Raw genomic sequence first — 14,078 nt, forward strand, 5'->3', positions numbered from 1 at the left:
GGCAATATTGTGCTTTTTACTCTAGCACATTTATTTGACAGCTAGACCTACTAGTTACTTAGGAGATTCACATTTTACACAGTAAACTTATGATTAGTATATAAAATACTACACGTTATATACATATTGTTATATATGTTATTATACAAACCAACAATACATAAAGTTGTGAGGATTAGCTCCCTCTTGACCAGCTACATTCAAATGCTGCTTACACATTAATGGAATAGTAATCAAACAATGTAATATACTGTATATAAAACTAACAGGGGCATTCTTCTGCATAATGAACATAATAATTTTGATAATACATACTTTTTCTTAAATGTTTTGAATGCAGGACTTGTACTTGTAATGGGGTATTCTTGCATTGTTTTTTCCATTTTTACTTAAGTAAAAATCAGTGACTGTTGATAAATAATTTTACAGATGATTGCAGAATAGTGTTAAACTTGCTGAGAGTATGGGTTTAAGTTGGCTGTAGTTTTGTTTGAATTTAGCACAGAAAACCATTGGTATTAAAGTAAATGCTGTTATTTTGTACAACTATAGTGCAAAAGAAAGGTCCGAAAGAGAGCTGCTGCTCTACACCCTCTTCTTCTCTGTCTGTCACGTAGTGTTGTTGACAGTGCGTGTCCCCTTCCACCATAAAGTGGAATGTCACAGCAAACACATTTCCTCCGGCCATGTCTGAGTCTATTTAGTCAGCCTGTTGACAAACTGTACACAATATGCAGCCAGTAAACTCCCCCCATCTGCTTTCTTTCTCTCTCACTCTCTCTCTCTGTCTGTTTGGCACACACATGCATACACACAAGCTGCAGATGTACAGTATTTGCTCTATAATAGCAAGTTTCCCTGTGAGGACATGAAATGAGAATGGGGTCCCTTCCTGTCAGCTTCCTGGTACCACCAGGCGCTACGCTGTGCTTTAATACATTTCCTTATTTGGAAGAGGAATTTCGAAACAGTACATTTTTGTGCGTTTTGTTTCAGTGGCTTTAAAACCTCTCCGACACTATTTTCTGATTTCCTCAGTCTGGTTTCTTTCTTTCCCCTCCAACACATCCTCCCCTCCCCACCATCCATTCCTCTCCTCCCCTCCCTTTCATTCCCTGTCGAATTGTGTCCTTGACTGAACTCTCTTGCTCACAGTCCCAGACAGCCTGGGCAAAGCCCAATACTCAGGGAGGCTCTAAAACACACACACGCAGATACACACCCACACACACACACACACACAAACATGCTCACACCTCCCATAATCCCTTAAAGAAGCAGTATGCTATAGACAAGATTACCAATGGCAAGAACAGAATGTGTATTTAAATATTTTGCACCTCAGATACATACATGATATGTAACAGACAGATATACAATTTTTTTTCATCACAAAAACCACCAAACAACACAAGACCACAGAAAAAAGAAGGGAGAGAGTGAAAGAAAAAATGAGGCCCCGCAAAGACTTTGGTGTCTGAGGAGCTTCACTCCTTTTGACCCCACAGGCACGCACACACACACACTCACACACACATAAATGCACACATACACACAAATACATGCATAGCTGCAGTCACACAAACACACCCTCCTCTGTCTCACATTTGCACACAGAAAACGAGTCTCTTTGGGGCCGTTGTGTGATTTCAATGTCTCTTTCCCTTGTAGTTAAAACAGCAAAACACAGGATGTTGGGTCTCCATGCTGCAGTCCTCTCTCCCCCCCCAGAGCAGAGAAACCATGGCAGAACGCTGAGGAGGGCATGTTGATGACGGACCTTCAGAGGGGGCCCCTGGCTTGGAGCTGGAGTCGTATGTACAGATGCTGGTATTTCAAGAGCAGAAACTGGTTTAGTCCACTTTTCTCTTAGGGGACACAAGACAAGGAGTGCACAGAGCGGGACATTTGCTAGGCTCATGGTATTTAAAAAGTTGATTTAGGCTCAGATGCGGTTCAGGTTACGGCACAAGACAGAAATGCAGGTTTAGTGTAGGTTGAGTGCAGACCATAGTTGCTGGTTTAGCAGAGGAGGGGAGGTTGAGAGAGAACAGAGGAAAGACACAGAAAGAGAGAGAGTAGTGTGATCCTAATATGTCCATATTGCAGATGTACAGAACAGGACCAGAAAGATTTGGTGAGATACAGACTTCTGGGAAACAGAGTCCTCTATGCATCTCAGCAGGACTCAAAGGAAGGAGGAAATAGGTTTGTCTCTGTCCATCAGCGTCTGGTATTCATCTGTCAGCTCCTCTCGGCCATTCCCTCATTCCAGCAAAGAGTGTGAGTGAGGGTACACATGTATGATTTTATGTGTTCAGGTTTAGGTAGTGACTTAATCTGCACATGCGTGTCTGTGTGTGTGTGTGTGTGTGTGTGTGTGTGTGCATTTGTGTGTGTGCATGCTTGGGTGTTTAAGTTGCGGTTGATCTTGATTGTCAGTGCTGGAGAATTAAAGCTTTACTGTCCAAAGCTGGCAGCTAAATTCTCACCCTTCATTTCACACAAAGAAGTCTCCTTACCAAAAAAGAAAATGTTTGCAAATCTGTAAAAGCTGGGATTGAATGCACCTGGAAGAAAAACAGAGGGAGGGAGAGAGAGAAAGAGGTGAAAAGACTAGAAAGACTGACATTTTTGGTAGTGGTAAAATGAAAAGCATACTATGAATTGAGCAAACTAAACCACGACACTGTTTTAACAGACCATTGTAAACATACATAAGTTAAGTCATCTTTGCAGTGTTTGATTTGGTGCTAAAAGTAATGTGGTAAGTAACGTGTGCACTGTGGTGTACTATTGTACTCCATTTTTATTGATTTACATATTTGTACTGAAGAGTTTACATGGACTTTCACAGCTTGAACATGTTTTGAGACACACGCAACAATAAAACCTGGGGAGTCTTGCAAAATCAATTAATAAATTGCTATTTAACCAGACCTTTCTATATGCCAATTTCATAAGGCTGTTTTGTGAAATACACATACATACAAAAATCCCACTGTAAATGTTTATATTAACTTTTCATTTACTAATTACAATTACTAATAGTGCTTCATGTTCCAATTAAATATCAAGTAATGAACAGCTTTACAATTTGGTGTGTCTATTGATGGATTAATTTGTTTGTGATGTCTTTTTTTCCCATAATTTTATTGTCCAATTAAATATCAATTAATGAGCTATTTTCAAAACAAAAGTATGGTCATCGTCAGTAATCAAACACTCCTCTGGAAATGTCTGTTAGAGTTCCAGTGGTGCTCCTGAGTTTTAGGATGACCTTATTCTTTATACGAAGGTTAAATAAACTCACCTGCTGTTACAGGCTGGTGACACTGAAGCTGTCATCATTGGCAGGGTCCAGGAGCTGGCACAGCACCCCACCTCCCTGAGCCACCTGGGAGGCAAAGCGGTGTCCCATGCCCTGGTAGGATTGATGGGACAACGAGAAGACGCCAGTGTCCTCCTGATGGGGCGAGGAGTCCAGGGGAGGTTTGGGGTATGGGGAGTGGGGCAAGGGGACCTGGCGGTGGCCTGTGCTCATAGCATGGGGGGTCAGATCCCGCTTGTGGGGGGGCATGGTCGAGGGAGGGCTGCAGTCCTCATACAGCACAGGTGTTGAGTGGGAGTGGAGGCTGGGACTCTGGTTGGAGTGTGTATGGGAGGGGAGGTGAGAGTTGGGGTTGGTGTGTGTGTTGTGGTGGGGCTGATTGTTGGTGTGGGGGTTTGAATGGGAGAGGGGGTTACTCTGGAGGTGTGAGCTGGGATGGGTGTTGGTGTGTGAGCTCAGGTTTGCGTGGGGCTGTGTATTGTGGTGGTGTGTGTCATGGGTAGTTGGATTCATATGCGTGTGTGTGTTCGCATTTGGGCTAGCGAGCGGATTACTATGTGTATTTCCATGAGGACTTGTGTGCGGGTTGCTGTGTGTGTGCACGGCTGTATTTGAGTGTGTGCTGTGTGAGTGCGGGCTGGGGCTGCCGCTGTGCGATGTCTGTCCGTACCAGTAGGGGGAGCTGCAGTAGCTGGGGGAGTCATACTGCGAGAACTGTGGGTCTTTTGGAGGGGGGCGGTGTGAAGGACTCAGTGCAGTGCCACAGTGGGGTGTTACTCGAGGTGAGGGAGAGCAGGAGGGGGAGAAGGTCCTGGAGGGGACAGGGTGGTAAGACTGGGGCGGAGGAGGGGTGGGCTTCGGAGGGTAAGGGGGAGATGAGACACTGGGTGAGAGGGAAGAGGAGGACTCTCCAGGGTATAAGGCTGGATATCGCTCCTCAGAGGATGGTGTAGACGGGTGGGCAGAATAAGGGGAGGGGTACTCACAGGGCTCCTGGAGGTAGGTGGAAGGTGGTGCAGGATTAGGAGTGGCCAGGGGAGAGAGGCTACTACTGTCCCCACTGTAATAGTCCAGCCCCTCCTGGAACAGCCCAGACCCCTCCGGACCTCCAGCAGACACTGCTCCTCCAGATGTGGAGGCAGCCTTGCCTCTGCCTTTGGCCCCTGATGGCCGCTCTCTCTGACATGGAGACAAACCCCCTCGGCCTCCTCTCGACCCTCTGCCCCGCCCTCCAACCCCTCCCCGCTTAGGTCCAGGAGTAGGTGTTGGGGAGGGACTGGATGGGGAATCAGAGTGTAAAGCAGAACCCCCGTCTTTTTCTAATTGTGGTTCAGTCCGTTTCCTGCGCCCGCGGCCGGGTTTGCTGGTTCCCCCGCCCTGGAAGAGGACATTCTGGCTCCAGTTATACGAGGGCCCCGAAGCACTCTCATGCCAATCCATCATCAACTTCTCCAGGCTGGACAGACTTGATTGACCCCCCTCTCCACCAACAGAAGCAGCCTCATTCTGTTTGTACGTGCCACTTGTGGAGCTAGGTCCACTACCAGTGACTGCAGAGCCAAGATGTGAAGAGTCAGAGGAGGATTCTGATAGACTTTCAGGAAAAGGTTGTCGCTTGGCCTTCTGGGGGGTGTAGTTTGAGATATCCAAGATGTCTTTGGACTCATTGGAGCCATATTCACTGTAGCCGTGATACTGATGCCCAAAGCTGTCTGTTGACCAGCCACCATAACCTTGTCTGAAAAAAAAAACATAAATATAGCAACACGAATTATAAAACACACAAACAGCCCTTGAGCAACATGTGTGGACTTGAGCAATGTTTTAATTTCCACTGCTCTTGGTTGCAGTTCCACCAATCAGTAATATGAATCTGAAGAGAAAACTATGAATGCAGGTTCTGACAATGGATTCTGAAGTTGGATAAACACACGTTTTAGCCCTGAGTTAACTAATGTCAGGTATCGACTGTTAATTAGCACATGATGGACATGGTAAAATTGACAATGATGTGCTTGAGTGAAATATTCATATTGAGTAATTCACATCTTTTTGATCCTGAGTTTTATCAGCTTGTACATCTAGTACTTTCAGTTAAAGAAAACATTTAATCACCTATTCATTAAAAAACCTTTCATACCGAGTCAGATTTTTGTATGTGAAAAAGACTCTCTTTTCTTGAATTCAATGTATTTCTTTTGGAGTTTTTTTTATGATGACAGGCTGCCACAAATGATTTACCTGTAGCTCCACTGATTGGAGATGAACTGTTTGTAACCTTCTGGAGAGGAGGAGGAGCTGAAGGGGCTACTTTTGGCCACAGACATGTACCCTCCTCCTGGTGATGTGGGTCCTGTCGACTCCCCCCGCACCATGGAGGAATGACCTGCTGCAGGATATCCACTATAGCCTCGCTTGGCTGCTGCCTGGTAGCTAGAATAACCCATTTGACCAACAGTGGTGGTCTTGCCACTGCTGTGGCCAGATCCATATGCAAAGCTGCAGTCTGAGGATCTCTGTGGCACCGCAGGAGAAGAGGAGGAGTAGCCAGAGGAGAAGTGGCCATAAGAAGCAGGATGGGGGGAGCTAGGAGAGTGTGAGAGAGATGGTGGGGTGGATTTTGGATAGGTAGAAGTGGTGGGGGATGTTTGGGCCAGGCTGCCATAGCTGTATGGAGGCCTGGCTGAGGAGCAATGTGTCTGGGCTGAACCCTCCACCGCAGGACCTGCACCCTTGGTGCTCCACTTGGGGAATGCAGGGGACCAGCTGTGACCAGTAGCTGGACTGGATGGCTCATAACCAGGGGTGGATGAAGCTTTGCGGGGGTCTGACTGCGAGGAGATGTCCAACAGGTCTGACGAATCATCCGAGTCTAGGAGTGACCGGAAATATCCAGCAAACAGGCCTTGTGAGTCCTCTCCAGCTGGCCCAACCCCTCTGCTTCCTCCTGGACTGCTATAGGCACCTCCTCTTCCAACCTCACAGGAGGAAAACCCCCCCCTTGGAGATCCACAGAGCTGATACCCACCCAAACCTTTCTCCTTGTCCATACCCCCCTCCTCCCCCCAGCCACCTGCCCCATTGGGCCAGTCCTGCCCCATGGACACCCCCTCCCCTTTAAAAGCACCATTTTTCCTCACACGTCTCCTCTTGACTATTTTCTCTCCCCCGGGCTCAGTTCCTACAATACCCCCTCCTCTACCAACCCCACCTCCACCCTTTCCCCTTTTCCTAGGTAATCCATGCTCAGAATGGGGGCTCGGTTTCCGCTTCTTGCCAATGGATTCAAAGAAGTCACTGAAGGTGCTCTTATTGCGTTCACTGCCCCCAATCCCCCCTGCTGCTCCTCCACCTCTTCCAATGCCCCCTCCTCTGCCACCTCGAGGGCGTCTATACCCAGTGAGCCGGTGGAGCAGGGTGGATATTCCAGGGTTTTCCAAGGGGGTATGAAAGCTTTCTGGCTCACTGGGTGTCCAGCAGCGAGGGGGAGAGCAGCGGCCAGTGGCAGGGGGCTGTCGGTTTAAGAAGGCGAGTTTGGATAGAACATCCCCATACTCTGTTTTCACATCATTAGTATCATTAACATAGGATGGATAAGGGGAAGGGAGCTTAGTCCGACGCCGCCTCTGGGGCTTCTTGGGCTGATCTCCAATACCACCAGCATTCCCGGCATTCGGAGGCTCTCCAGGTATTCCTGGCACAGCCTGTTTAGGTGGTCGTCCCCGCCTGCGTTTGAGAATAACAGGCAGTTCTCCAGGAGGGAACATCACCATAACACTCTTCCCATTGTTCTTCATGCGGAGAAGTGCGGTCGGCTCTCGAACTACCTCTGAGCCCTCCAGACCACCATCATTGCCCTTCTCTGTCCCTGTAACTGTCTCCAAATTGGAAATCTTGTAGCTCTTCTGTCGGCGGCTAAGGCTAACAGGAATGCGAGCCACCTTGACAACAATCTTCCTCACCTGTAAAGCAGAAGCCAACATAAAACAAATAAAATTGCAAATTGTATAAACATCTATTTCACACGTTATAAAATTGTGTGTTATGTCAAGGAGTAACTACAACAATTTGTAACTATTAATTAACTTACGCCAACAAAACGCCCACGTCTCCGGTTATTGGGATTAGATGCCCCCAACTCTGCAACAGGTTCCTCCTTCACATTTATCAGAGGTGCAGGGATGGTGGATGTATTTGCAAATGGTTGATGCTGGGTAGCACGTTGAGCCATGGACTGGGCTGCCTGGCGCTTTTTCATGACACTTTTGGGACCTGCTTTATGGACAGATTTCGGTGCAGGCCTAGACCTGGATTTAGGTCCAGGTCTATGCCCAAGTCTGGGTCCAGGTTTAGGTATAGCTTTAGTAACAGGTTTGGGTACAGTTAGAGCAAGAGCGATGTCTGTCGGGCAGGGAGACGTGGGGAGAACAGCCTCCACAGACGAATACTCTTCTTTCTCACCAACAGCCACCTCCTCCTCTTTAACCCTCCAGATCTTCTCCTCCAATACTTCATCCTCCCCCTCTCCTCCCCTCTCCCTCCCTGCTCTCTTCTCCCCATCTTCAATGCTTCGGCGGAGGCGGGAGGATTTGCGCAGGTGACAGGGGAAGCGGGGACGCCCTGAGCTGCGGAGTGCATACTTCTTCTCTGCCTCCACAGGAAGAGGAGAGGAGCCTGTATTTGGGTTTGGACCAATAGGGACTGGGCAAAAGGTTGAGGGCATGTCTGTCTCTGCAGTGAGGACTGGGGCTGCCAGCTGATTGGTGGAGGCAGGACGATTGCCAAGTGTCAAAGACAGGGGTTGAGGTGAGGTTGTGTGTATGGGCTCTGGTGTGAGAGTTCTGGTGTGTTCTGGCCCTACAGAACCTGTATGTGTGTTGATATCCATGTGTCCACAATTATCCACGTGTGCGTGTGAAACAGCCTGTGCATGCACATCTTGGTCTATGTGCGTTTGCATGTTTCTAAGTGTCTCTGCAAATGTATGTGTCTCAGCGGGAGTGTGAGTCTCCGTCTCCGTCTGCCTCCGCCGGCAGGAGCTGTGCCCCAGCCTTCTCTGTAGATGGAGGCCGTTGGCCAGGGCAGAAGGAGAGGACGAGGGAAAGTGGTCAGAGGTCACCGGTGCCAGTCCATCGTTAGAGGGATCCTGGGACCCCTCCTGGAGCCCGAGCTCCCTGGTCCAGAGCTCAGGCCCTGCCAGCCCCTCCAGCCCCTCCACACACACTTTTTCCTTTGTCCCACCACAGCCCACTGGAGCCCCAGTTTGGCCTGAATGTAGGCGATCTGACAAGCCACTCATTCAGTGGACGGTCTTGCTGGTACTGACGGAGGAAAAAAGAGGGATGTTGTCTGCTGAATGAAAATGAATGTTTCTTCTTTGTAGTTGTCTTCCTCTAACAGCTGGCTATATGATTCAAGGACCTAAGAACAGAAATAAAAACAATTATCAACTGGATAGGGAGTTCACAAATAAGTTCATCTTCCTGTTGCATTTAAGACACTTAATATAAACTCCTTGCCACTTAATATATTGGTCATTGTAAGGCATCAAACACTGTACATATAAAAATCTAATATTTGAAGCAGTGACAAATTGTGGTTGTAGGATAGAATCATCAACATTTTTGGCAATGGGCCATAAACCTAATCCGTAATGCACTCTACTCTATTAACTGTGCCACCCACACGGCAGCATTACGACATTAGATTACGTTTACCATTCATATCCTGCTCAATTGGTTGCTTTTACCGAATGGTTGTGGCGCTGATTCTGATTTTGATTCTGAGTTGAGCCTCACTCTGTCTGCCTGACTGGCTCTGTTCTGCAGGGGATCATTGGGTCATCAATACTGCAGTGGAGAGCTCACATACTTCTCTCTCTCCCCTCTGCTCCTGTCTTTTGCCCATGGTTGCTAGAGTGAGAGAAAGAGACAGACAGACAGACAGACAGACAGACCGAGGAAGGGACAGGGAGTTGAAGAAGGTGGGAAAAAAGAGAAAGAAAGGAAGGTGGAGCAGAAAGAAAAAGAGAATAAGAGATTAGTACATGATGTCACAGCATGCATCAGACCAGACAAGAATCAGTATTTTGGTGAGGGCTGCACCATCTCACATCAGACACAATTATTTTGGAATGACTTGCAATATAAATTTTTAAACTCTAATTGTACTTTCATTCCGATACGTACCAGCAGATTGTGGGTACACATGTAAGCCAGTGCCACTTTATCTGTGTTACTGGATTTTCAATGCTCACTAACACACACTGAGGATCATCACTACATGATGATGAGCAGACTCACAGAATTGTGTATAATGTATGGGATTGAGTGAGCTGTGCCACATTTTTTAATCTCACCATATTTGAGTGAGTAGATGTACATGTTGTAAAAATCCATAAATTATAATAAGCAATTGTTTAGTGGTGAAAAGTACACACACACACACACACACACACACACTTATACTCACAGTGAATGCCACATTTCGCCAAAACTATTCAAATGCATTACAAAGCACTAGATTTGGAGGGTGCAACAAGAATGAGAATGTGTGAATAATCGCAGCCACCAGGGGGAAGCAGAGAGGTGATGAATAGAGAGGTGTTAAGAGGATGGAGAGATGAAGGTGACAGAAAGACAGGAACGATGGGGGGATTATAGAAACCCAGAGCAGAGGAGAAAGTACAGACAGCCTGAACAGACACAAGTCTTACGAAATCTGGACCACACGTGCTATCAGACTCACACGTGACTGCATGCATGCACACAAAAACAAATACAAGCATGCGTGCCACACTTGCACGCATATATACACGCACGGCTGGCTCCAACACTGTACCACACTCTCTACATACAACACAATCCTGTCCATCCTCAGATCTCTCCGCCTCCCTCTCCAACATATGGCTCTGATTAGGAGGGAGGGAGAAGGACAGAGAGAGAGGGGGACGGGGAGGGAGTGAAGACACTAGAATGAGTATGCGAATGGGTGAGAAAGTATGAGAGAGGGCGAGAGACAGAAGAAGTACAGGGAGGTGAAAGACGTGATTGAGGAAGGGAGGGAGGAGGAGGAAGAGGAGTGTGAGAGTTTTGCTGTAGCTATAGAGTTTGGGGCTGCACACATGGAGCAGACCAACCTTAACGTTCTGCTGCTCTGAGAAATGACACAACTGGGACAGACAAATATGGAGATGAACACACACAGACACACACACACACACTCACAACACATACTTTCTTTAACCCCCTCACCCACTCCTTCCCATGCCCAGTGCAGTCTCCTTGCCTCTCTCTCTCTCTCCCCCTCTCTTTTCTCTCCCATTCTCGTTCTCACTCTCTCTCTCGTCTAATTAACAGCATTCATTAATTAAGGCTCCATCTGACCAGTGTGTGAGAGAAGGAGAAGAACACATGCTTTAATTAAACATTGCTGCACATGTGTTTACACATACATGCACACACTGTAACTCACATACACACACACACAAACACACAAACCAACACACAAAGACATGTTCAAATATGCCCCCACAGCTTCATCCTCCCACACACTCACACATCGATTTGCACATAAAGACATACATGTCACACACACACGCACACATATATAGTCATGCACGATCACACACAAAACAAAGACACACATGCAAATATCTTTCTACTGTGCTCGACGGGGGGCATTCTGACAGGGCTTAGATGCCAGCCAATCAAACGCTCCCACTAAGATTCATTGTTTAAGCAAACACTCCTGGCATCCATCAGCCGCCATTCCAATATATTCACCGTCATACGTAGCAAATGCGTTTTGGTGCATTTTACTGTGAATGGCTCTGGGGCTTTGGAACACACAGTGGCGTAGCATTGTCTCTGTGAAAACAGCCGATGGTGTGCACTGCTCCCACATGATGATCTGTTGAATCTGTTTCACAAAGAGCAGCTCTCATATGAATGATATTGTTGATCTTGTACATTTTTCATCTGCACGTAAAAGTTTTTTGATGCTTTTGTGTGGAAGGGCAGCAACACAACATGCCACACTGAACACACACCAGTGTGAAATCAGTGAAGCGACCCTGTCATTTTCCAGTTTGGGCAGTTGCCCTGTTGTGCATAGTCTGAGAGGAACAATCATTCTGTACATGGTAGCTGTACAGCATATCTATTCTCTTCCCATCTATCTCACTGCCACAAAGGCTTGCAGACTCACAGGCCTGCCAGCAGCAACCCTCAATGAGGAACTAGACCCTGCGTGTGTGTGAGAGTGTGGATGTGTTTGTACTTGCACGCATGTGTGTGTGTCTGTGAGTGTGCGCGTGTTTGAGTGTGTCTTCCTGGGTGTGTTTGTAAAAGCACTCACTGAGCTCTAACGGGTGTGCAGTTGTTGCTAAGAGACAGGCAGCAGCACTGAAACAGCATGGGGGGGTGTAAGGGAGGGGGACATGGAGGGGAGAGAGAAAGAGAGGTAGTGAGAGAGAGGTGGTGAGGGGAGGAGGGGGGAGCTCCACAGAGAGGTTTAGACAGATAAGAAGAAGGGGGGATAAAACAGAGAGAGGGACAGAGGGGGAGAGATGGAGAAAGTGTATATGAGGCCAGCAGCGAAAGAGAGGAGGGGAGGGGGCTCCACACAGATTGAGTGACACCGTGCAGAAACTCAGCTTCCATCATTCCTCTATACCATCTCAACCCTGATGCAACCTCAACCTGCAGCTCCAACAGCCTCAAATCTACATACAACATGTGACAATACTCAACTTCTACAAAAATGCCAGCAATCAAAAGAATTATGAGAAAAATAATGCAAAAGACAGTCAACAAAACTGTTAGACAACTTGACTCAAGTCATGCATGAGGTGGAAAATGGTGAGGAAATATGAGTCTCATGTTGTATTCTACATGATAAACATCTGTCTGACATTACACGACATTAAACAGCATCACTTTAAAGTGGCCAAAGAACTGTACTGTGTGTAATAATCAAATCAAATACTTAACCTTGAATTATAGCAGTGTGGAGCTATAAGTAAAGTATAAAAAAAATCTAATGGAAATGTACTTCTAATGCATATTGATGTGATTTCACATCAGCTTGTTGGATAAAAGAAACAAACTTTATTCGACTTCAGCAGCAACACAGAACAACCTTCATTTAACATGAGCACAACCTAAACAGAACCTCGACATCATCTTAAGCTGACAGGTTGACATGCTGCATTTAAAGGCTTTATTTTTCTTCCCACTGTGGGTAACAGTTTTCAATATTTACTCAATACTCAGCCAAACTGTGCAAAGTTTTAATTCAACGAAATTGAAGTTACTGTATGAGGTCTTGCCTTGACTGCAGTGCATTGTAGCCCAACAGGCAGTAACAGCTAAAATCTAAGCACATCCAAACTCTTCCAACAGACCTGGGTATTTTGAGAGTTTGAGGTGTGTGTAAGTGAGCCAAAGGGGGCAAATAATGTTATACACACATATCGCACTACTTGGGCTGACATGCTTGCACACAAATTACCATCAGCAACCCTCAAAAACAGAGCTGAACTTTGGGCTGAGGTGGGCTTCAACTCCATGCACATACGTCAGTCAAACCAAGACAACTAACACACTTACATTCAGACCCTCACCCCTTCGTCCACCCACTCACACTCTCCTTCAGCCTGACCTCTCCTCTCTTTCTCACCCACTCATATCCCACCCGCCCTGCCCCCCCCCCCACCCCCTTCCAAAAAAACCCCACCACCACCTCCCCAGCTGCAGGAAATTCCTAATGATCTCCATCATCAGTGCACGCGCTGTAACTCCTGCCAAGAGCAAGCACGTGCATGCGCACACACAGCAAACACGCACACAAAGCATATAAATGAACAGAGAGCAACACATAAACCATATGTGCAGACAAACAAAAAGGCAGACAGACGTTCAGACAGACAGACACACACTAACATAAACAGACTTCACACAGACCAGATACAGTGGCGGCTAAGCCAAGGATGCACACAGGGGACTGGGGAAGTAGCTCAAAACACTAGACAACACAAAACCAGGACCCCCCACCCCCATCTGACAGTCTCACTATCTGACTGTCTCTCTCCTGTTGTTTCTGCAGGAACCTACATGCTGTAGTTATTTTAAGACCAGGAGGACTGTATTACCCCTTCCTCTTCCTCCTTCACCCCCTCCTCACTTGTCTTCTTCACTGTTCCCTCTCTCATCCCCTACACCTCCCACCCCCAGTTTCTCTCCCACAACACACGCTCCCACTCCCCAACATCCCTCCCTCATCTTCAACTTAGCCTGACACTCTCTCTCTCTCTCCCCTATCTATCGCTCTGTCTCCTGCAGGCAGTTTCCTGGCACTGCTGATGGCCGCCCCTCAGTCAGGTCATGTGACCAACCGCGCCAGCTGGGAACAGCTAGGAGTGTGCACATGTGCGCATGCAAAAACACATACAGGATTACACACAAACAAGGACACGCAGAGAAACGTCTGGAAACACATGCAAATACAGGAAGATGAAACCAACCACTTAGGTGCAAACACAGAAATGCTCCCACTCACAGTTCATGCAGGTGCACACACACACTGAGCTGACATGTACACACAAATGGGGAGAAACACACAAGCAAAGATGCACGCTCACACTGACGCACACTCCACATCGTCACGCTGGCGAGAACTCACAGACGCACTTAAAAACCACACATACTGACACACACAAAAACAGTCACGTATTTCTACCTCACAC

At 47.2% G+C, this 14,078-nt stretch overlaps 1 protein-coding gene across 1 annotated transcript; it reads right to left on the reverse strand.

The window, feature by feature from the left end:
* Positions 1–3,319: 3,319 nt before the first annotated feature.
* On the reverse strand, positions 3,320–8,630 carry ahdc1 (AT hook, DNA binding motif, containing 1). The gene is made up of 3 exons (XM_070922351.1): positions 7,422–8,630; positions 5,573–7,293; positions 3,320–5,069 (listed from the first exon to the last, which is right to left on the reverse strand). Exons 1-3 carry the CDS (start codon positions 8,628–8,630, stop codon positions 3,320–3,322), a joined length of 4,680 nt encoding a protein of 1,559 aa, XP_070778452.1.
* Between the last annotated feature and the right edge of the window lie 5,448 nt (positions 8,631–14,078).

The sequence above is a fragment of the Enoplosus armatus genome, chromosome 16 (genome assembly GCF_043641665.1).
Source record: "Enoplosus armatus isolate fEnoArm2 chromosome 16, fEnoArm2.hap1, whole genome shotgun sequence".
NCBI classification, from domain to species: domain Eukaryota; kingdom Metazoa; phylum Chordata; class Actinopteri; order Centrarchiformes; family Enoplosidae; genus Enoplosus; species Enoplosus armatus.

Coding starts and splice junctions, on each gene's coding strand:
- ahdc1 (XM_070922351.1), bottom strand. CDS start 8,630: ATGAGTGGCTTGTCAGATCGCCTACATTCAGGCCAAACTGGGGCTCCA. Junction 7,294..7,421: donor GACGTGGGCGTTTTGTTGGC/GTAAGTTAATTA, acceptor TCTGCTTTACAG/GTGAGGAAGATTGTTGTCAA. Junction 5,070..5,572: donor TCCAATCAGTGGAGCTACAG/GTAAATCATTTG, acceptor TTTTTTTTTCAG/ACAAGGTTATGGTGGCTGGT.